Below are 23,613 nucleotides of genomic sequence, written 5' to 3'. Positions count from 1 at the left end.
AATAAGACCAGGATTAATTCCTAATTCTTTTCCAGCTTTGTATGTGCTGTGATAATAATTGATTTCATTTGTTTCACAATTTGTTGCTTTCACACATTTTACATTTTTATGATTATTAGCTGCAAATCCATAATCTCGATTCTTTGCTGATTTCAAACAATTTTCTTGTTTTGTCATAATTTGTAAATTCTTAATTCGATTATCATCTCTAATGTCATTTATATGGTCAATTACCTTACCATCTGGAATAATACCATGAAAGCATTCATAAAAGAATCTATGTACAAAATTTGTTTTTTGTTTCTTATTATTCATTTTCAAAAAAATTTGCATATAACCATTATAATTTTTACGACCAATTAATTTTCTCATTGTTTGACAATTGATTACCTTACCAGACTTTGAAGCCGCATAATTGGTATAAATTGGATGTGTATAATATCTTTTTTCATTATAAATAACATAATTTTTGACCGTTTTTGGTAATAATGAATTCTCACCAGACATATAATCCATATATGCTTTGTCGGATATGATAATATTGTGTTGGGTTTGACATAGTAGATTGAGAACCAACAGTCTCAACCACATCCAGATTTTGCAATGATGGGATACTGGATCGGTCCCTTTTTGCTTGTTTCATTTTTTGTGGCATCAAGGCCTTCAATTCCATTTAATTTTCATGAAATTGGAGGTCTCATATATTTTCTCTAATTTTTATTTTCTCACTTTTTTTACCAATAATGTATACTGTAATTATCTCTTCATATAGTTTAAGAATTGACTTTGTATCAAAATTGATGCCCCAAAACACATCATTCATAGTCAAATCAAAATGTTGATTAAATTAGCCTTGTATTCATTGATGATTAATCACGATACAGTGGAAAATTAATGTCATCCAAATTGTGACACATTCTATAATACATCTTATTTATCAACTTATTTTCAGTCCTTGAAAACTCACAATCATTGTCTTCCATTGGTGGAAATTCCATTAATCTATTGATTGTTTGTAATTCATCTTCTGAATATGGGCTGTTAAAAAATGCTTTTCTGGCTTGATGCATGTGTTTCATATTTTCTGATGGAGTTACCAATGAAAGATTTTCAATGGAATTGTCTTGTCGATTGGAATTAATGTGATTAACTTGCATTCCAGGTGGAATTATTGTTTGATTGACAGCTTCATAGACGAACCGATGTGCTGGGCATGTATTGTATGGCCCCGGAGAAATTATGTAATAACCATTCTCAGACAAATATCCTTTTCTGGGTTCCAATCTTTTTCGGTTAATTATATAACCATCAGCAGATGTTGCATAGTTTTGAAATGTTGGATGAATAAAATATGTTTTATCATTATGATCAAATTGGTTGTTCATATAAATTAGATTAGATAATTTTTTTATCCAAATTGGTGTTCAAAAATATTGTATTCATCATTCAAATCAGCGATTGATGAGTTGGTTGGATTTAATCGATGATTGTTTGTGAGTTGGGGTCAGTTGGGCGTCATTTATGAAAAACCTAAATTTAGGTTTTTGAGAAACCGAGGATAAAAATTTAGGTTTTTGAGTTTAGGGTTGGATTCAAAAATCAAGATGGTGGATAAATCAGTAATTGTGGTTTCAGATAATTAATGCAGTGATTGGGGTGAGATAATGTGGAGTTAATAGGGTTTAGGAAAAATATTGGATTTATAAGGTTTCGTATGGGATTTTTTATCATTTTTTGAAAAGTGAGCTGATACCCTCAAACATCTAACTACTTACTTCTTAATTGCTTTTAATAAAACAATCATACCATTCGCATTTGTTGGATATGAGATGATTATTAACCAACTCGGCGCTACGCGCCTCTTTGGCTATCATCTCATATTCAACACGCATTCTTAAAGTAATTGTTAATTACACTATGCTCCAATTATTTGTTGGTTACTTTTAATCTGAAAAAAATGTTGTAGTCGTAGTTGTATCTGCCTCGTTGGCTATCTCATGGTGATCTAATGACCAACGCGCACTCGTGCATTCAATAATTTTAACTAGCTAACAGCAACAATACAAGAGATATCATAGCAGTTCTTTAAAAATTCGAGTTGTCCAATAAGTGACGGTATTTAAAAAAAATTGAGACACACTGAAAGTGTACCGTTTAGTATTTCTCTACAGATAAATGACTCCGACTATCTCGACCTCACTTTTGTAACGGATATATCCTGTTGTTGCGGAGAGAAGTTACACTTTCAGCGAAAATTTAATGCAGCAAACGATCGATCGAAATGTCACTACAATAGTAATTTATTTATTTATTTATTTATTTATTTATTTATTTATCCAAGGGAAGCGGTTTTTGCTCGAGTGACATGTTTCTCACACCAGGAAACTACTCAGTCAGTATACTTAAGTATAAAAATGTCCTGCTTTTAGAGGTTAGAGGTATCAAAAGTCTGGAACTTTTTCATTTTGACAACATAAGAAAGACTTATTTTTGCTGGATTACGTTCCAAATTTCTCTAGGCGATGTTCAAAGTTAGCTTAGGTGAGCTGTAAACGGAATTTAAGATCAGTTTAAAGAGGAGGTTGCATTTGATTTCGATGATAATGATACCGAACACGGATAAATGAGCAGCGTGGAAAACAGCAACAACAATAGTTCACAGTTTTTCCGTAATTCAGGGCTTAAAAAGGCACATACGTTGGGATTTGAATACGAGCTTGATGCCTGCGCTATGAGACACAACATTTGTAACATGACATTGTTTTCAAGGACGCCAAAGATTCGGAGCCATTCCACAAAAAATTTCAGTCCCCAGCATACGGCAAAGACCAGAAGGGCCATGACCATCAAACGAATTGTTCTTACTTTACATTTAGCAACAGCGCCGTGAATTTCTCCAGTCTTCCTTCTTTTCCATAAACTAACTGCACACTTTGTGTAAGTTACCAACATGTACGTGAAAGGAATAAGAAAAGCCGTGATGAAAAACAACGTCTTTGACAGCTGTGTTTCCTAGGTCGAAGACCAGTTACAGGAAGTGTATTTACGACACTTTTCGGTTGCCGCGTTGTTCTCTTTCCAGCATATTTCTTGAGAATTTGATTGAACGCTGAAAATAAACGGCATGGCGGTCACGAAAGCGTACAACCAAACACTCGCAATTAAAAGAAAGTAGGTTTTCAAATACTGAGGTGCAAGACTCTTGAAAGGTTGTGAAATGTTTCTGTGTCGATCCCAAGCAATGGCAGCCAGACTGCTGAAAATTGTAGCGGCACATGAAAGTTCTGTGAACACGAAGGCTTTGGATGATGACTGTGGCGAATCCTCCAATTCGGTTATTCTCAACAATGCTACTCCCACATGATAAAGAACATGAGTCAGCGATAAATGAAAGATCAGAAAACTTGAAATACTTGTACGTATCTTTCGGCTTCGTAACATAACGTAGATGACGAGAAGATTGAGAAAGAATCCGCTGCCAATCAGAACATAGTAAGTTATAGTCCACAAAAACACAAAGTTTCCTAAGGACAAGTCCAGCTCCTGAGACGAAGCGTTTGTGGCACTATCGTTTGTCCAATTTGCTAATATTTCGTTCATTTTGACGCACACAACGCTTCTGCGATCACCTTGTCTGCATGAGAGTACTAAGCAGGCTGACTAAGTTGACTTTAAGCTGTTTTCACGCGAACCAAGCAATTAACGACCCTTGAGCCAAATGCTGTACTGATGTGACTCTACCATTGAGTCTGTCAGTCAAATCCTGAAAAGTCCCGTTCAGGTAAAAGCTATATTCTGCAGGCCTCTTTCCTGTGGTGTTGTTTATTATAATGCAAAAGGTGTTGAACTTTTGAGCTAGTTAGTGGGCACCACCAACTTTATGTCACGCTGTTTGCTTCGCAATATTCTGCGGAATTTTAGAGTTTGGAGTTAAACGAACCGAAATTAATACCGAGCCGTTTTGGTACTCGTAAATTTTCATTGAATTCGCTGAGCCGAAGAGCAAGGGTTTTTTTTATGAAAAATGAGAAGAAATTGATTTCTGGCATCCCAAAGGATTGGCAAAACAGCTAAGGAAATAGAGATAACTTTAAACAATGAAAGACAGGAATCAAAGAGGAGGGTTTAGCTTAAAAAAAAAAAAGGGGGCAAGCGTTTCATCTAACAGAAGAAAAAGTTAATTTAAATGTCGAGGAGGCTTTTTCTTGACCTACAGAAAAAGAAAAACAAACAGATCTGATGAAAGTCACCTTCATAAGATCTGTTTATTAAGTCATCCGCGGATAACTTGTCAATATTTTTGTGCTAAAAACAGAAATTAAAGTTAATGTATAGAACAAGAGCAGCTTTTTTCTAAAAATAAAAAAAAGTAGAAATATTTCAATTATTTCTGAAATACCTGCATGTCAACAATTGTTGCCTTGGTAACATTACATTCAAGAACTAATGAGTCATGATCACAATAATGACTAACTAGCTAAAATTAATTCCTGAACTGAAGTTTTACATTTGGCAATTACTCAAATATAAAAAAAAGTTCAACGTTAGCACAAGCAGAACCCACTTCCCCTCGCCCTTAACGAGGTTAAAGTATTTTCAACATCCTGTACCTGTAGCTGTAGGTAGCCCGAAATGAGATCTCTCTTATTTTATTTTTATTATTTTTTTTAAATTCAGGCTCATTGAAGGTGGTCTGAAGTGTTCTTGTGAAACATAAAATTGTCAACTAACGCAAAAATAGTCCCAGGTTATAAAAAAACATATCAAGGACAAAGCGAAAAGATAAGGGCGTGTAAATAACCCAGTAGGTGACAAGCAGCCCCGTTTTCCGTTTAAAGCCACGTGCAGTGGATTCCCCATACAACGAAGTACCAAGGGACTGGGAAAATACGTTCGTGATAATTGGTTTCAAATCTCGTTGTAACAGATTTGTAGGGAGACGACCAAAATCGTCATTATATCAGATTCTGGCTAAAAATTGCGTCTCATTTCGACTAAGAAGTAAAGCGAAAACTATAGTTCTGAACAATAAGCTGCGTCACGTTTCATCTCTTAGAAAAATCAAATTGGCAGCAGCGCATATGTCATTTCGATGTCCTCTTGCAGCATATGATGAGATGGATTTCAATCTCTGTTGATTTGTTTCTCGTTCAACATCAGTCATTAATGACATTTATTCGTTAAAGCGGGATAAATTTGGGTAGTACAAGTTAGTGGTTGTGGGTTGTGTTCGTTATGACGGGGATTTCGTTGTATCGAATTTCCATGCAGGCATTTTATAGTTATATTTTATATTTTATAAAGTATTTTTTTTATATAGGATTATTATATTATATTTTATATAGCATTTTATATTTTATATAGTTCCATGCAGGCATTTTATAGTCCTTTATAATCCTGTGTCATTGCGAAAATCGTACCACCAAGGGAGGGCACCAAACCTATCGAAGGGTCTGGAGTGTGGAGAGAAAAGCTTATGTTAAGCGCACCGCCTCCCCCACGCTACACGCTATTCAGCATTACGGTCTTGTTGTGCGCTCATATGCTGAACATGTGCGTCAATCGATGGTAAATCAATATTTTGTCTGACAGCGGTGAAATAAAAAAAAAAACGTCAATAAAAGAATTACTTTTAAAAGGTCAGAACACACCCAGCTTCGTTTATATCATCACAGCTGAGGCAAAGTTCTTGTGTATTTCACATCATGGCAAGGTACTCTGTAGCTTTGTTGGTTCTCTGTTTATTAGTGGGCTCACACGCCACCACTACGAAACCTCAACAACAGGAAACGGCCGCTTCGAAAGACTTGTGTGAGGTGAGTACATGGGTATTACAGATTTATTATTTGATTGCAAGGGAACGGTAAAGTATATTATCGGTATGCCCCAATTTCTACAAGGTATATCTCAACTGGTATTCAGCTGCTTGGATTGTCGCAGTTTTCGATCACGGAGTATTGACTTAAAATGTAAGCTTTGCCGAGGGATCTACTGATTATTGCGTGCCATGCAAGATTATACTTTCTTTTTATTTGCCACTGAAGCTGAAAGGGAAGACGTGCCCATTTTAATGACACCGAGTCGGAATTAGTTCATTCTAATTAGTACGGTAAACACTGTTTCAGAAGCGAAATGTCCTTTCTTTCGAAGAAAACTATAATCTATAACATCGGCCTCAACTAGTGTTCGGCTGCTTGGATTGTCGCAGTTTCCGTACGTTAATTTGTGATCGCGGAGTATTGCCTTAAAATGTAAGCCTTGCTGAGTGGTCTATAATTACGTGCTATGCAAGACTATATTTTTTTGTCACTGACGCTGAAAGGGAAGACAAGCTCATTTTAACGGCGCCGAGTTGGAATTAGTTCATTCTAATTATTAAGGTTAACACTGTTTCAGAAGCGAAATGACCTTTATTTTTCGAAGAGTGGCTTATTTTGAGATTCAGAAAATAGATACTAAAGAAATTAAAACTGGTTTTACAGTAGGAATAAAACTTGTTGGCTGCGGGTACCGAGAAGATGCTACAATGCTAGATTTCCGCGTTGCCAAAAGATACTTTCTACCGACTGTGCTTTCCAGGCACCTGATAAAAAAAAAAATGTAATGTACCTTTATGGCACTCAAACTCATATATGACAACACAAAATCGGCCTCGTTTATTGTTTTCGTTGCTTGGCCAATTTCCTGAATGCTAGGTACGTAGGCGTCGCGAAATGCTTAAACTTTGGTTGCTTCTCAACCTACATTTTAATGCTATTTGCCAGCTGCGTAGACCTTCCTTTTCATTTTAGTACATATTTTAATTTTTAAGTCAGGCTGTTTCCTGAGATAAAGCTAAGTTCAAAAGGTTATCTTCGCTGAAGAAGTCATCTTTCAGAAGAGATCAAGACATAATTAGAAGCTCACCGTGTTTACTAAAGTTTCTTGGACTTAAGCCATTGTCCTCCTAAACATTGCCTTGTAATGTAAGAAAGGTGCTAGTAATGTTGAATGTTTGTCTGGTCATCAAATTTATTTATAATGCTTGTTTAATTTTTTTCTTTTTAAGTTATTCAGTTTACCGCGACAAAGCCAGGTTCATAAGGTTATCTCCGTCAACAGATCTACCTCAATCGCACTGACCATTAATTTAAATTAACACATAATTGAAAACTAACGGGATTTACTAAGATTATCTAACTGAACCTTTACGAGATCTGCTAGATTGCCCGGTTTTCTTAAAGACCATTATGTAGGCGCCGAGAAATACTGAATCTTTGGCTGCTATCTCAAACTGTATTACTGTTTGCTGACTCCCTGGAAGCTTTAACGCATATTTTACATTCTTAAGTCATCGTGTTTCCTGGGATTGATACAAGCTCATAAGGTTATCTTTGTCCATTAGCCATCTCAATTGATCGTGCTGACCCATTGACCGGCTAAAATTAATTTATTGAAGCAGGATTGAAGAGATAACTACATAATAGGAAACAGGTTCTGATTTCTAATTAAGGTGTCCAGAAATGATTAATCTTTGGTTTGTTCTCAAAATCTATTATAATGCTTGGTATTAGTTGCACAGAATAAAATAAGAAAAATAAATGAATTCGCCCGGAAAGCAAAACGCGCCATTTTTCCGTCATCGAAATCGGAGGAGTTGTGCAGGTCTCAGTTTTTCATTTCAATTTTCCAAGATTGTAGCTGCGCATCTGGATAACTTAAGACATTTTTTTACATATGTTTCCTGCAATTGAGCCTGGCTCATAAGGTTATTTTTATTGACAGAGCCATTTTCATTTCACTTTTCTCAGATTGTAGCTGCGCATCCGGAAGCCTTAAGACATACTTTACGCATCTGTTTCCTCTGTTTCCATGTAGTTTACTGTGATAGAGCTCATTTCAAAACGTTATCATTGTTAATGGTGCCATCTTAAACCTGTTGACCACCAATTTAGTTCCTTGAAGATATTAGAAAAAAAATAGAAACTGCTTGTGCTCCGGTAAAAAGAGATAAGGAACATTTACGTGAATGCATGTCGTCTAGCTTTACGTAGAAGAAAATAAATTTGATGTTTCCAAATATAACGCACCAAATTTACAGGGAAGAATGTTGTTGTCTGGTTAACAAATTTATTTATCAATGCTTGTTTTTTTTTTTTTTTTTCGTTTTAAGTTATTCAGTTTACCGCGACAAAGCCAGGTTCATGAGGCTATCTCCGTTGACAGAGCCACCTCAATCGCACTGACCATTGATTTAAATTAACTGGCAAAACTGAAAATTGATGGATTTTATTAAGATTATCTAACTGAAACTTTAGAGGTGCTAGATTGCCCGGTTTTCTTAAAGATAATTATTAAGTAAGCCTCGAGGAATACTGAATTTTTGGCTGGTACATGTATCTCACACTATATTACTGTTTGCTGGGTCCTAGCAAGCTTTAACGTATATTTTACATTCTTAAGTCATCGTGTTTCCTGGGATTGAGCCAAGCTCATAAGGTTATCTATGTTCATTAAGCCATTTCCATTAATCGCGCTGGCCCATTGACCTGCTAAAATTGATTTATTGAACAGATAAGAACATAATTGGAAACAGCTTGTGTTTTCTAAGGCGTCCGGAAATGATGAAACTTTAGCTGTTTGGCTGATTCTCAAAATCTATAATTATAATGCTTGGTATTAGTTGTACAGAATAAATAAGAAAAAATAACCGTCTCCCCAAAATGAATTCGCACGTAAAGCAAAACGCGCCATTTTTCCGTCATTGAAATGGCAGGAGTGGTGCAGGTCTCAATTATTCATTTCGATTTCCCAACGTTGCAGCTGCGCATCTGGAAGCCTTAAAATTTATTTTACATCTGTTGTCTACAATTGAGCCTGGTTCATGAGGTTATCTTCATCGACAAAGCCATCTTAATCGCACTCATCACTGATTTTTTTAACAAATAAAATTAGTTTATTGAAGAAATCACCACATAATCAGAAACTGTTTGTACATACTTAAAATTAGTTTCTTGAAGAGATTACCGAATAATTAGAATTTTTTACCTACTTAGGTGTCTGCAGCTGGCAAGTGTTCTGTTAAGCAGTTCCATAAGATTTATCGAGAGTTGATAGACTGGTTGATTCCCTGTAAGCTAATTAAGTAGGCGTCGTAAAATGCTGAAGGTTTGGCTCCTTCTCTGAGTTATTAAATTATGACGCTGTGTATTATTATTTGCTACGTAAGCAAACTTTTTAACACTTGTGTTCTACATTATAATATCAATTAGTTTACAGTGATAGAGCTGATTTCAGAACGTTATCATTGTAAACAGAGACATATTAATCCTGATGAACACTAATTTAGTTCCTTGAAGATATTAGAACAAGATGCCCTTAATCCGCATTACACGGAATGCTTAATGTAGCCCCATTTATTCCCCGTGATATGTTTCGCAGATATTTAAAAACTATCCTCCCTTCGCAATTGAAATAATTGAATGGTTTTATTCAGAGAGACTGCGTAATATTTTATAGTTGTGTTACTGGGAATCATACCGGGAATAACTCTGCCATAACGTCATGGGGCATTACGCGTAATAATTCAATGGTTTTATTCAGAGAGACTGCGTGACACTGTTTATCGTTGTGTTACTGGGAATCATACCGGAAATTACTCTGCGATAACGTCATAACCCCCGCTTGAACTGGTCTGGTTTCCTCCGCGTTGAATTATTCAATCTGTTTTAAAAGCGTAGTTTCTTCGCGGTAAACTCTCCCAATTTCCACCGATTTAACTGTCGAGTACTACTTGGAAGTAATTGTTTCGATTTACCGCTTGAAAAACGTTTCTTTTCTTTCTGAAAACGGCAGATCAGAGTGTCAAATTCATACATGTGGCCGCCATTGAACGAAAACAACCTTCTAAATGATGTTTGTTTGACGTCACACAGGTAAAGATAAGTAGGTCCCCTCCCTCGTAGTGGACTTTGATTGGGTCGTTTTTGTTAAAGACAATCAGAACAATAAATCCCTTCTGGGAGAGGGCAGAATTTAATGTAGGTTTGATGAATAAATCAAATTATAATTTGACGTCACAGAGAAAGGGATGAGAGGGTCCTCTCTCTCCTGATATGTGCAAAAATAATAGAAGTTGATTGGGCCGCTTCTGTCGAAGACAATCAGAACAATAAATCCCACTAGGGGAGGACATACTTTAATGCATAAATTAATGTGGCGATTTGTAACTACTACGAAGAAAAAAAAAAGATACCCGAGCCAAACCTAGACACGGCCTGCCCTGCGGGCATTCCGAGTAAAAAAAAACTGCTTGTGCTCCGATAAAAAGAGATGGACGACAAAAAACCAAATGAGGAACATAATTACGTGAATGTCGTCTCGCTTTGTGTAGTAGAAAATAAATTTGATGTTTCCAAATATAACACAGCAAATTTGCACGGAAGAATGTTGACAACCTGTATAAAAGCGTTTATCAAACTTTTAATTTTCAATTTGTTGATACCTGGGGACGCGACCTATAATTTTAATTATTATCATATTGGCCTGCAAACTAGTATTTAACCCTCAGTATTCTTTTTTTAAGGCGAATCACGGAAATATTCACACTTACAAAATAACTTGCCAAACACAGCAGGCGTCTTATTAAGGGAAACTCCCCGTTTAGAGTGACTTAGCTTCCAACCGGCTGAGGGGAAATTAGCTCAACATTAAAGAAACCAATGAGAATAGTAAGGTAAATTTCAAAAGGAAGAAACTCATGAGTGTGGTCAAGTTTTGGAGTTTCTGTGAATTAGTTGTTGAAAAGTTTCGCTCACCGAAGCGCCAACAGTCAGAAAACACACCGAAACGAATCCAGCACTCGATACACTTAACTTTTATTCAAAGACAGAGTAGAATCAAAACCTGACAAAAACTGGTTTAACCGGTAATTTCTCGCCTTGAGAACATCACAGTATGCCCACAATAGCTTCTGGGAACCTAGACAGTTCATGAAAGCGTAAATAGTCTCTAAACAGTCTCTAAATCCATTGAGGAAGAGCGTTCCTGTATTTCCAACATTAGTTTGTTTAAATTTATGACCACCTTTGGTGATCGTTCTCTTACGTGCATTAGTAGCACATTCGTTGCTGTTATCAATTACTAGTGTCGAGTCAGTCAATTTTAATTGACTGACTTAAGCCTTATGTCTCATCTTTTCACTTGGATGACATCCAGCATCAATTAACTACTTAACTTAATTGGTTGATTAAGTTGCACTTTTCACACTTCATTAGTTAGAAATTGTAATATTCTATTTAGTATTTGCTGAACTGTAATTTGCCATTCGAGTATCAGTTCACAAGGAATTTGTGCAATATAAATTACTAAATTAATTGTTCACGCCTAAACGATTGGCTTTCCTACAAGATTTGCTTTCGTGCGGCCACCAGCAACTAGATTTCAGCCTGTGATGTGACAAACAAATTCTACTTAATGACAGAACATTTATCAAAGGTTGCTCACGGAGTAAAATTTCCAGCCGTGCAAGTTGCTTCACCTTTCGCAGCTTCCCTCCATGATGGCGAGCCGCATACCTTAACAACCGAAATAATTCAGTAAAATTTTCCGTGATCACCACAAGACTCCTATTGTTTAAAGCCACTTTTAAAAGAAAAGACTGCTGATAGTTGAAAAACTAAAATACACCGATTATTACAAACGGTAAAGCAAAGGTGACACACCCGATTGCTCGTCCTTATTTGCTGGCCGACACACCCGAGAAAAGAACCGGCGCTGTCTATAAAATCTCACTGTGAAGAGATTTCTGATAGGTCAGGGTTCGCTCACGAAGTAAAGGCAATGCACCCGAAAGAACACGTGACCTAACACTGATTTTAACATTTACATAATAAAACTGTAAAAGTTTAGCCGCTGTTGTTTGACATTTTTGTTGAACTAAGAGTGGTGAACATTGATTGCCAGCCAACTCGATTTTAAGTTATCCTGTATTGATTTCGTTGCTATCTGAAATACTAACATAGCAACGCAACGACATCAACATAAAGGGCACTTTATAAATACATTTAGCTGACTCTGATTCTAAGATTTCCTACAAACGGTGAACGGAAGCTGGTGATCGACACATAAACCCTTGAGCGTTGCCCAGGTCACGAAATCGCGAATACTGATAAAATCTATAAAGGTCATAAGCAACATGAAAATTGCACTTACCTTTGCGGAAGTAGGGAGGATGAAGATTGACTTTATTTATCATCTAGCAAGAGAGGAACCGTCTTTTGCATCTGCATCTAGTTATTGGAAAAATGATGCAGAAAATTAGCTTGCAGAAAAATAAACTCGAAATCTCCACCTTAAAGAATTAAACGATGCGCGAGCACATCAAGACATATTGATCTTATGGTTCTTTGATTTAGGACCATCTAGCGCGCAAATTAGATCGAAAATTAGATCGATGTATAGTCAGGTTCCTGGAAAGATCAAAGGATTTTTCGCTTCCAATTAACTGTGTATTTCCACAGAAGGCAAGCTTACTAGTCAGAAAGACTTCATTACTAAACGACAATAGACGGGGGATAAAAATTGGCCCTTTTTTGATAGATTGCCGCTTTCGAACTCAGGAATTCGATCAAAGGATCTGTCACTCAACCTAATTAATTTTAACACCTATAAACAGCTCCTCGTGTTTTGTTGTGTGTCTTCAATTGCCGGGAGGGGAAGATTGGGCGGATTCCGACCTCCATACATAACTCTAAGAATAATAAAGCTATAGCTATGACAATGACACTTAGAAAGAGAAATAGTTTGTCCAAAGAGGTTTCCTTTGAAGTCCTGATTGGATCAATCATATTGGACTATTCAGGAAAGATCCAATTCTGAATTTGGTTGCCATGTCAACGTTCAATATACACTTACCAACCAAACCAAATTTTGTGCAGAGAAATGTTTGAAAAAATCACAATGTTAAGTGGCATTTCCTCAAATGTTAAGATATTCATAACTGTGGAAAGCTCGCACTGGCCGAATTCGCCCATGCATAGATGATCCTAAAGGAAGAACATCAGTAATATTAAGATTTTTTTTATTTTTGGCCTTACTCTCTTGTTCTGTGTGTTACTATCTTATAAACGCTATACTTTAATCCTAGAAAGCCATGATTGGCCATGGTTTCCCAGGCATACCAGGATCAAATGGCATGCCGGGAATGCCTGGCATTCCAGGACCGCAAGGACCACAGGGAAGAGAAGGAACTAAAGGACAAATTGGCAACAAGGGCGCTCAAGGAATCATGGGTCCAAAAGGGGACACAGGTACCGTAGGGCCTCGTGGGAAGAGTGGGCTACCAGGAATGACGGGAATGAAAGGAGAGCGGGGAGTGATGGGAACTGAAGGAAGAAAAGGAGACAAAGGAGAGAAAGGAGAAAGTGTGAAAGGAAGTCCAGCAAGTGGAGTGCCACAAACAAACTGGAAACAGTGCGTGTGGAAAAGCTCAACCGGAACATCTAACGGAAAGATTAAGGTAACTAAGAACACGCTGAATCAGAGAGTAGAATAATATGACATGTTCACATTATTATTTTAAATAGATATAATTGAACTTATTATTGACGGCAGGGTCGCGCTTATTTATTTAGATTTTATTTCCAAGTTTTGTGTAAACTTTATTAACTCTTTTCGGAGGAAATAGTTGCTTTGTTTTTTTTTATATTGTTGTTTAACAGGGTTACTTTTTAATTATTAAATATTAGATTGTTATTAACGTGTTTTAAGGCTAGTGCTTTGCACGATTTATGGAACCATTATTGTTAAAGATCGTTTTTCACATGTTTTTCTGACTCTGTTTATTTTCGAGTGCGGACTATTTTGTATTTGTTTTGTTTTCAGTTGTTGTTTTTTTTGTTTTTGCTTGTTTCTACATCCGATATCCGAGGGTAATGCGTAACTTAGTTTGAACACAGGCAGCCCAAGCTCGCGTTACAAGAGAGCGAGTAATAATTGCATTCGTTAGAAGAACGCATACTATTTGTGTCAATTCTTTCTGAATGCTGTGCGATTTCAGGGTTGGGCGCCATCTTGGACTGGCTGACCACTCGCCTCGATTTCATACCAGAGATTTGAATCCCGCTGGCTAAGTGAAGTCCCCGGGTTGACTCACTTCGGTCTGGATGCCATGCAATTTTCAATAAAAAAAGGTTGCTTTACTAGAGATCGAACGCACTTTACTAATCCTTGATTATAATAGTTAACTAGAAATACGTGACTCGCAAAACCTCGCGAAGCTGGGGCTGGGTGGAAAGCCCTCTTTACTCGTATTGTAGCATCGAATGAGGTGATTAAAAGGTTTCTGAACATAGCAACTATTTTGATGAGCATGGTCTTTTCGTAGTTCCACAGGCTAGTTTGCGGTTAAAAATCTATTTCTGACGCGATGAAATGTACAACGGGCGTGCAACGCTGTCGTGTTCGATGAATTTATTTCCCACGCAAAATTATTTTACCGCGGCCACAAAACGTGAAATTTCTTCAATGCAATCTTTCACAAAAAAGATTTCTGGAAGAAAGGGAAAAGATTCTGGAGAGATTGTTCTGTATCCAGAGAATATTGATGAAATTTGATCCGGCACGCAAACTTTCCCGATGTATGCAAATTTTGCTCCAGACGACGCCAGACAACCTGACGTCATTCATACTTTGTTTTTCACCGTTGCTAGGCAATATTGCGGACACCTTCACGGAAATATATAAAAATACATACATATATATAAATATATGTTCGGCTCGAATTTTCACGGCTTAGCTCCCGAGCGCGGCCTTCGGCCCGACAAATTTATTAACCTCGCTACGCTCGGGCCTTCGGCCCTCACTTCGCGAGGAAATAAATGGTGGAATGATGACCTTTGAGTGCAAGCGGTATTGGGCTACAGGTGGCCGTTGGGAATTTATTAGACCGGTTGTATGGGAAATAAAGTAGTCTCGATTCCGAACTTTAAATAATGCTAACTTTTAACTTTTATTCAATAAAATGAATAAACCTGCCTCACCTCTGGCGTATTAATATTCTTGTGCGTTTGGGGGTTACTATACCGTTTTGGGTATTCTTTAATTAAAATCACTGTTACTTCCTTCATAAGGCGGAGTCAAGGCTGCACACTTGGATTTCGACAGCAAACCGCTCAGAGGCGGTTTACGCCTCGATAATCCATGCGGGCGGCGATTTTTTCATGCACAGATAAAGCTTCGTGTTTTGCAAACCTCGGTGAATGCTTCGTCGTCAAAAATCCCCACGCACTTGGCTGGAAATGAGTACTTTTTGCCTCCAATTCCACGATCGCTTCTTTCTACGAGTGTTGTCAATTTTGACTGGATACGCCGTCAAATTAGCTCTCTACAGTCACTTTTCATGTGCAGTACTTATCCTATCCCCAAAGCGACATCTCTGCCAGCGCAATCAATCAATCAATCATTATAATATTAACAAAAAAGTTGAGGTACAGTGCAGATCCCTCCTTAAAGTTGCGTAGCTCCACCGTCCCGTGCGACCAATGGTATTGCGAGGCGACACGACAGGAGATCAACAGACGGCAAAATTTAAATATTCTGCCAGGTTTTCAGCGAGCTAAAAAATTGTTATCAGAGGTGAAGAGACCAGTCGAAAATGAGCATGATTCCGCTCCGAAACGAGCTAAACACCGCGAAGGTCCCGAGATATCGGCCGCATTGGATAAAGTACCTAAGTTGACTTGAGAAAAATGTATTCTTTTGATGTTTTGGTGCAAATAGATATCGCAAATGAGCTATAATATACAACAAAGGATTGATTGTTGCGAAAAAAATTTAGATCTACACTTATTGGTCGTTATCGCATGTTTTTTATGGTCTTTATCTTTATCGTGCTTTAGTAATTCGAGTTTTTGAAAGGGGCAATGGAGCTGGCAGAGGTACCGCTGTTGGGATGGGTTAAGTTTTTAAAGTTCGGAATCAACACTATTTTATTTCCAATACCAAGTCTTATAACGCGTTTACAAATTTAAATTCCAAACAGCCCCTTGTACTCGAAGGTCATCGATCCACCAGTAATTAATTATTACGCGGGATGCCCTGAAGGGGCATACCCTGTCTAAAAACGGGTCGATTATTATTTATTTTTTTCTTCCTCGTAGCCACAAATCTGTACATTAATTTATTCATTAAACCCTCCCCTCTCCTACTCGGGATGTATTGTTCTGATTGTCTTCAACAGAAGCAGGCCAATCAAAATCCATTCTTGTCGCTTATATCGCGAGGGAGGGGACCCACTTACCCCTACCTGTGTGACGTCAACGCATCATTTGATTTCTTCATTAAAACTGGATTAAATTGTGGCGCCATATTGTTAACATGTTGTGGACTCAAGTGCGCCGTTTTCAAACGGAAATTTCACCATTTTGAAAAGGTAAATCGAAAGATTAAGAGTAAATGTCCCTAAGCATCAAATATAATCGTCAAATCGCGGACACAGCTCAAAATTCGATTTCGCTTATACTTTTTCTATAGATAGGCCTTTGACCCAAACTAAACAAAACAGGGTTAGTTCGTTTTAAAATTCGTTTCCTTAAGAGTAATTTAATAAAAACGTTTGCGTTGGTTTTGAGGCTAATTTGGATCGAAATTTCACAATATTCATAGCATTCTAGTGTTCGTTAAAAATACACTGTAAATCTTCCTTTGCTGGAACTTTATAGCCTGGTCTCTAGAAAATTCAGCAGTGATAAGAAAAGCGGTTATTTTCTTCCTTAACAACGGTCATGGGTTTTTTCTTGAAGCCACCTTCGATACTCTTTTCAAATAGTTTTGAGGTACCTTAATATAACTCCCTAAAAATCATGTCGGTACTCCAAACTAGGACCTCAAACTATACTGCAGATACAAATAAAGGATAGATGTCAAAAGTTATGCTGGCATTTTTTTGGGATGTCGGTTAGTTGTGTGATACGACTTCATTGAAGTTTGCTAATATGACAAATTTGCCGACGGACGCCATTTTGAAAACTAAGGGGCAACACTAAAATCAGGAATCCGGAATCCGGAATCCGGAACAGAAAACTGCACTCCGGTTCCAGAGGAATCCTCAAGATTGATCAATTAGATTGTACAAAAATTGTCTGAAAATATTGTCAACGCAAATGTTATATTTTTCGATTCGTGGCACCAGAGAAAAAATCTAATTAAGTCATTATTTCCTGCAAATGAAAAATGATTGGTCTCTTGGTTAAAACATTTAAAAACGATCGAGCGTACAGTAAAGAAAAGAAATTTGATAGTCTATATCTTCATTTTGAAACTATGTTAAGGTTTTCTGGAGACAATCTTTGTACAACCTAATTGTTGAATCTTGAGGCTTCCGCTGGAACCGGATTCTGGATTCTGGATTTCGGATTTCAGATTCCGGATTCCTGCTTTTAGTGCTGTCCCTTTGGAATGGGTTTCCTGGAGAACCAGACACTGACTGAGCATGTATTTGAGTTTGTTTGTTTGTTTGTTTTTTTTCGAAAGCGTCAGTCCAAAATTTCCCTTTTTTTGGTGGTTTAAATATCCAAGAATAAAATGTTTCGGGACTACTACAGATTTTCACATATCCGACAAAGAAATGGATTGAAATAAGCTTACCTGTTTGTATCAAATTACCCTTGTCGAAGGGCCGTTTCTCGCAGTACACGTAACATGGCCTTCCGTCATTACTTAACCCCTTCAATTTACCTCAAGAGGGCAGTATAAGTCCAAAGTGTATTGAACTGCATAATGTCTATGATTATGTACCTGTTCTGTCCAAAACGGTGTGCTGTGGCCCACGGCAATCGTGAAACCGTAGCAATGACAAGTATTGTTTGAATACGTGCCTCGGTTAAAGAGTCTCTTGCAAAGTGAAGAAAGCAAATCGGTCGAAACGAAACTCGAAATGGAATAAAAACAAATATCATGAAAGGATAAATGCCGTCATTACATCAAATTCGAAGCAAAGACAGTTATCTCGCAAACCCGGTTCTCAGTTTAATAAAACTTATTAGAATATTTACTGAAATGAACAACCTTTCGGAGCCGACTCTTTTCTTTCATGTTTCCGAAATGCGGCTGTTAACCGAAAGCTGATACGTCTGGTCAGAAGAAGGAAAATGTCCATCTCTCTTTTGGTCGGTGGCGAATGTGGATGTGATTCAAGAAGTAGGATTCTGTCGTGTGGGATCCTACCTCTTGTGTCGTGCAACAAGAGTGTATCAGGTCACAAAAAACTGTTGAAATTTAGTGGCTGTGAAACGGAAGTCGAGCTCATACTAGCAAGAAGTGCCAGCCTGTTTTCAAACACCGCCGAACATCCAGGAAATGACCATATGTCCCTTGCACCGTGAACGTTTGGGTATTGGTTGGCGGTAATCTCGTACCCTGATCTCAGTCGGTTCGGGAATGTCGAGATTAGGTTGGCGATCGATAAAGTCATGCAGCTTGGCGAGCGAGAAGAAGTTACCAAATTTTCCAGTTAAAATGTTGAGGGAGCTTTGTGAGAATCTGGGATTAAATGTGGATGGAACTTACCGTTCATTGATCTGCTTACCCAGCTTGTTGGGGAAAGGTCATGTGCACGTAAATGACACCTGCCAAAATTATTATTATTATTATTATTATTATTATTATTATTATTATTATTACAGTCAACTCTCTTGTAAGCGACCACCCTTGGTGCACGACAAAGTGGTCGCTTACGGGAGGTGGTCGCTTACGGGAAAGATCAACAAACTAAGCCTAATACTAGATTGGTTAATTAATTACAAAAAAATGTTACCTTAGCAGCTAAAAGCAGGCAAATAGAAACTTATTTATTTGATTTTTTCACATTTATTCATTCTTCTTATGAAACTTTGTATAACATGGTTCATGGTTCATTTTGGAACAGATCACTGTAACAATTCCCGTTTACCTAAAGATCTAATTGTAGCCATCTTCTCTGTCTGTAAACTGTCATTATCTGTCAGCAGTACGGGGAAGCGTCATCAAAATTGAACTTTTGTCACTTCTGAGTAATGATTTACATGCGATCATACGTGATTATGTTGTGTGGTCGCTTACCGGAAACAGAAAACAAAAGAATGAGTAATTTCTGGCCTAAAAAGTGGTCGCGGTCCCTTAAGAAATTTGAGTGGTGGTCGCTTACGAGACAGCTCTTGAAACAGTATTTAACTGAGAAACAAAACCGTTGTTTACAAGGTGGTCGCTTATGAGAAGTGGTCGCTATGAGAGAGTTGACTGTATTATTATTATTATTATTATTATTATTATTATTATTATTATTATTATTATTATTATTATTATTATTATTATTATTATTATTATTATTATTATTGTTATTATTATTATTATAACCTTCCCAAATCTCACATTGTAAGCTGCAATTGGACAGTGCAACATAAGCTAAAGTTGCCAAAAATTTGGCATCAATAAAGGAGTGTTAGGGAAGACAAGTCTGCCAGAATACGTTTTCATATAGAATTGTTTATTTTGACGAACCCCTAAGGTGTTTAGTTTATGTGTGGTTGGTGCACTTCATGCAGTCCTCGTTTGATCAGAATTGGATATAATGAAAGTGTTTGCAATAGGTTAAGGACGAAGATCGAAGGGCCAGACTCTCTACCTCCGCTAGAATCTGGGCTAAAATAAATTCTTTTTCTTTTTCAGTCACAATTTTTGAGCGACAAATAGAAGACGCTGTGCGTGAGTTTACCCCGCGCGCGAAAGTCCTGCGAAACGGTAACTGTCTTGTCGCGCGCGACCGTGAGTTTCATTTTAAAGAAAATGGGTGGGAGGGTGGGGGCAGAGACCCTATGCAAAAATGACTGACATTTTAATATCCTTTTGTTTGCATTTAAATTAGCCTCACTAGCTTCGTTATTGAGTTTAAAAATCAAAAGAGTATTTTACCTTGAACGAGGCTAGTGAATGCAACAAACGGGAATGTTAAAATGTCAGTCATTTTTGCATAAGGTATATGAAAACCCAGTTATATGGTACAAGCTGATCACAGTCAACTTAAAAACATTTATTCATTTTCTATTTTTAGTCAACCTTAGCCTGAAAGTGCTTTGAAAAGCCTTGACTTTTATTTAATCTTTTTTAAGTTCGTAAAACAAATGTGTACTGCAGTAAGCCACCCATTTGCCGGTTTATTGGTTGGAGTTCCCGTTGAGTTAATTCACGTCTTCCTAGACAAATAGCGACAAGAAGTTTATTGTCTTTTTTCGCTTAGCTTAAGTTATAAAATATGTTTGCCAGTTTTGACCTTTTCCAGTCTCAAGGTTCGCGTAAGCGAGTTTTGCCAAAGAAGGGGTATTGGAAGTTGCGTGAGCGTGACGCAAAGTAACACAAAGTGACGTTCCGTGTTGATCACGTGAATTTCTGTAAAACTGTATTCGAAATAGACGAAAATACTGCACAAATTTCTGGTTGGAACGGCTGAGCTCGCGGTGAAAGATTCACAATGGTTTGTAGCTTGGCTTGTATAGTAGGGAACGTAAGATTAAACCGAGAACTAAGAAAATAACGGCAAAGGAATCAAGTTTGTTGAAGGTCAGTGACAGGAATGAGGTGAGTCACGGCAAAAATGTAGAAATTATGCAAACCCATTGCCAGATGCGATTTTGTTATGTTAACTTGCTACACTTTAGGTTATGATTTCAATTCACAAAAAAGACATAAAAGGGATTTACCGCAGTTGATACTTCGTACAAATAGATGTTTCAAGCGGCTTATTTGAATAAAGCAATGTAAGTTTTATAAACAATTCAAGTGTGTTTGTTGTTCATTTCAAAATGGCGGATAGTGAAAATATGCTCAGTTTAGAAATGTTTTTTTCTTAACGTACGAAAGATCCCAAGAAATTGAAGCGATAGAAACTGAAAACTATCATAAATTGTACCCCCGGAAGGTTTTTCGGTGAGATTTTTTGAGTACCACAGGTAGTTATGGCTAGTTTGTTGGAGGTCCTAACAAAGCCTTTAAGAGAAGCCGTTGGCATTCCTTAAAAAAAAATCGTAAAAAAATTTATAAGAAGAGTTGCCTGGTTATGTTACAAGTCAGAGAAGAAAACAGCATTTAATGAATAGGATTTGCGTGTAAGAGATTCAAAAGTTACGATTGCTTGATTCGGTAGCTTAATGAATGTTGACATTATTTGAGGCTTTGTTGACCAAAAATGCCGTTGATAATTTAAAATTCGTTTCTCGTAAACGAGTGGTTATTTGGTTAAATGGATGTCCTTTTCATAAGTGTGGTACTAGGGCCTATCAATCTACAAAGTATGAGCGAATTCGAATTTTGAGCTGTGTCCGGGATTTCTTTGGTTTTTACAGACATTTACTCTTAACTTCTAAGAAGCACTCGACATCTATAACGGTGGAAATTGGAGAGTTCCTGGCGAACGAATCGTGCTTTGTTTGACAGTTCTAAAACCACGACGGGACTGAAAAGAGGTCATTGAGCAGCTTACCTTATCGTAATGGAACTACCGAAATTTCCGGTGAAACCCTATGTAACGTAACAGAAGGGAAACAACGTAACGCGATCTTCGTAACTCAAACTTTTCCATTAGCAAGGATAGTTTTATAAATCTGCGAAGCATACAGTTGGAATAAATGAATCAGCTAGAGCATCTTGCGTTTATGCCAGTATAGGCATCTTGTTACACATTACACACTCTCTAGTGACGCGTGCTTGGGCTGCCTGTGGTTTGAACATTCAATCCATATCTCGTTTTACATCTAGTGCTTGAGACGGATGTGATGTATGCAGACGTTACACGCCACAAGTCATTGGGTCAAGAGACGCGATTTAGTGCTCAGACGTAAACTTGATCGTATGGTGAAAATTGTTATCTTGCACCATAAACAACCGGCAAGTTCCTTTTTTTGTGAAAACTGAGTCTTAGTGAAGAGAAGCCATTTGGCGATTTAATTTGGGGAAAAAAATGCTGGAATAACCTTTCGAATTACAAACACCTTTACACTGAATTTTATTGTAATTTAAGTGTTATGTGAACCAGTGACATGAGCGATAACTTGAACATGTGCTGTTGGATCTTTTTTTCAGGACTGCTCATTTAACAAGCTACAATCTGAAACAGCACTGAAAGTCTCATTCCAGGGAAACACAAGAGTCTATGGCTCAGGTACTCAGTGCAGCCGCTGGTTTTTCAAGTTTAATGGTAATGAATGCAGTGGACCAATGACGATTGAGGCTATCGTGTACAACAACTGGCCATCAGGGAATCCCAGTCTGCTTCATCACCGATCATTTGAGGGGTACTGTGAGAATATCCCACAGGGCGCGGTAACAGTGCAGTTATGGGTAGGAAAGTGTAGTAGCTATTCCGTTAGTGATGCTAACACTGGATGGAATTCAGTGTCCCGGATAATCATCGAAGAAGTTTCTAGGCCCCAGTCCTAAAGGACAACTTTTGAAACTATTCTTGTTAAACTAGTGTTATCAGTGGTAAAAGTAATCTTCAGTTGGTCAGTAAAACTGTTGTCTGCAACAAGCTGCATTAAAAGATTCCATATTTGTCTCTCTTGTAGAATTAAAGAGCAGATCCAATTAGGTGGGCAATTTGTTAGGAATAAAGAAAGCTGGCAATGTCATACTGGCATCTCTAATTATTAGACAGTAATAAGTGTAATTGCAGATTAAACTGTATTCGTTACCATTACAATGTACAGTATCATTGGATAATGTAATTCCACTGAGAGTTTTTATTAATGTAGCGGCCATAGAATATCAGCTATTATTAAAAAAAATGGATCGTTGTGTTAATTCGATTCAATTCAATTTGATTCGCTTATCGGCCACGATATATGAGCCGTTATTCCATGCCCAAAAAATGCGACCATTAAATTGTCTTCTGGTTTTTCTTGCAAACCGAAAACAGCAAGGTCAAGCAATATTTTTTTTGATTGCTTTTAATAAAACAATCATGCCACTTGCACTTGTTGGATATGAGATGATTGTACCAACTGGGCGCTACGCGCCTTTTTGGCTATCATCTCATATCCAACGCGCATTCTTGAAATAATTGTTATACTATGCCCCAGAAAAAACTGGTCGTTGGTTGGTTACTTTTAATCTGAAATAATTGTTGCAGTAGCAGTTGTACCCGCCTCGCTACTTCGTGGTGATCTAATGTTCAACGCGCACTCGTGCATGCAACTATACAACAGATATAATAGCACTTATTTCAGAAACCGAGTTGTCCAAGTAAGTCCCACTGAAAGTGTACCCTTTAATATTTCTCTACAGATAGCTCTCGGGCTCACTTTGGCTACGGATATCCCGTTGTTGCGGAGAGAAGTTGCACTACAGAAAACGATCAATCAAACTGTCACTACAACAGTTATTTTTTTATTTATTTATTCATTTATTCATTCATTCATTCATTCATTCATTCATTCATTCATTCATTCATTCATTCATTCATTCATTCATTCATTCATTTATTCATTCATTCATCTATTTATTTATTTATTTATTTATTTATTTATTTATTTATTTATTTATTTATTTATTTATTTATTTATTTATTTATTTATTTATTTATCTATTCAAGGGGAACGGTTTTCT

At 37.3% G+C, this 23,613-nt stretch overlaps 2 protein-coding genes across 2 annotated transcripts in view; both read left to right on the top strand.

Moving 5' to 3' along the window:
* LOC146481312 (collagen triple helix repeat-containing protein 1-like) overlaps positions 1 to 22,637 on the top strand; it is a 53,151-nt gene extending 30,514 nt beyond the window's left edge. Inside the window, exon 4 of the mRNA XM_085108960.1 lies at positions 22,481 to 22,637. The gene's annotated coding sequence lies outside the window, so the exon portion shown is untranslated. The remainder of the gene's footprint in view (positions 1 to 22,480) is intronic.
* Positions 5,630 to 22,637, top strand: LOC146481313 (uncharacterized). Its single transcript, XM_085108964.1, has 3 exons — positions 5,630 to 5,816; positions 13,127 to 13,498; positions 22,090 to 22,637. Exons 1-3 carry the CDS (start codon positions 5,706 to 5,708, stop codon positions 22,444 to 22,446), a joined length of 840 nt encoding a protein of 279 aa, XP_084965090.1. The 5' UTR covers positions 5,630 to 5,705; the 3' UTR covers positions 22,447 to 22,637.
* Positions 22,638 to 23,613: the final 976 nt, after the last annotated feature.

Source organism: Pavona decussata, unplaced genomic scaffold (assembly GCF_977016875.1).
Source record: "Pavona decussata unplaced genomic scaffold, jaPavDecu1.1 SCAFFOLD_51, whole genome shotgun sequence".
Lineage (NCBI taxonomy): Eukaryota > Metazoa > Cnidaria > Anthozoa > Scleractinia > Agariciidae > Pavona > Pavona decussata.
This window is presented reverse-complemented; position numbering and strand designations above follow the sequence as displayed.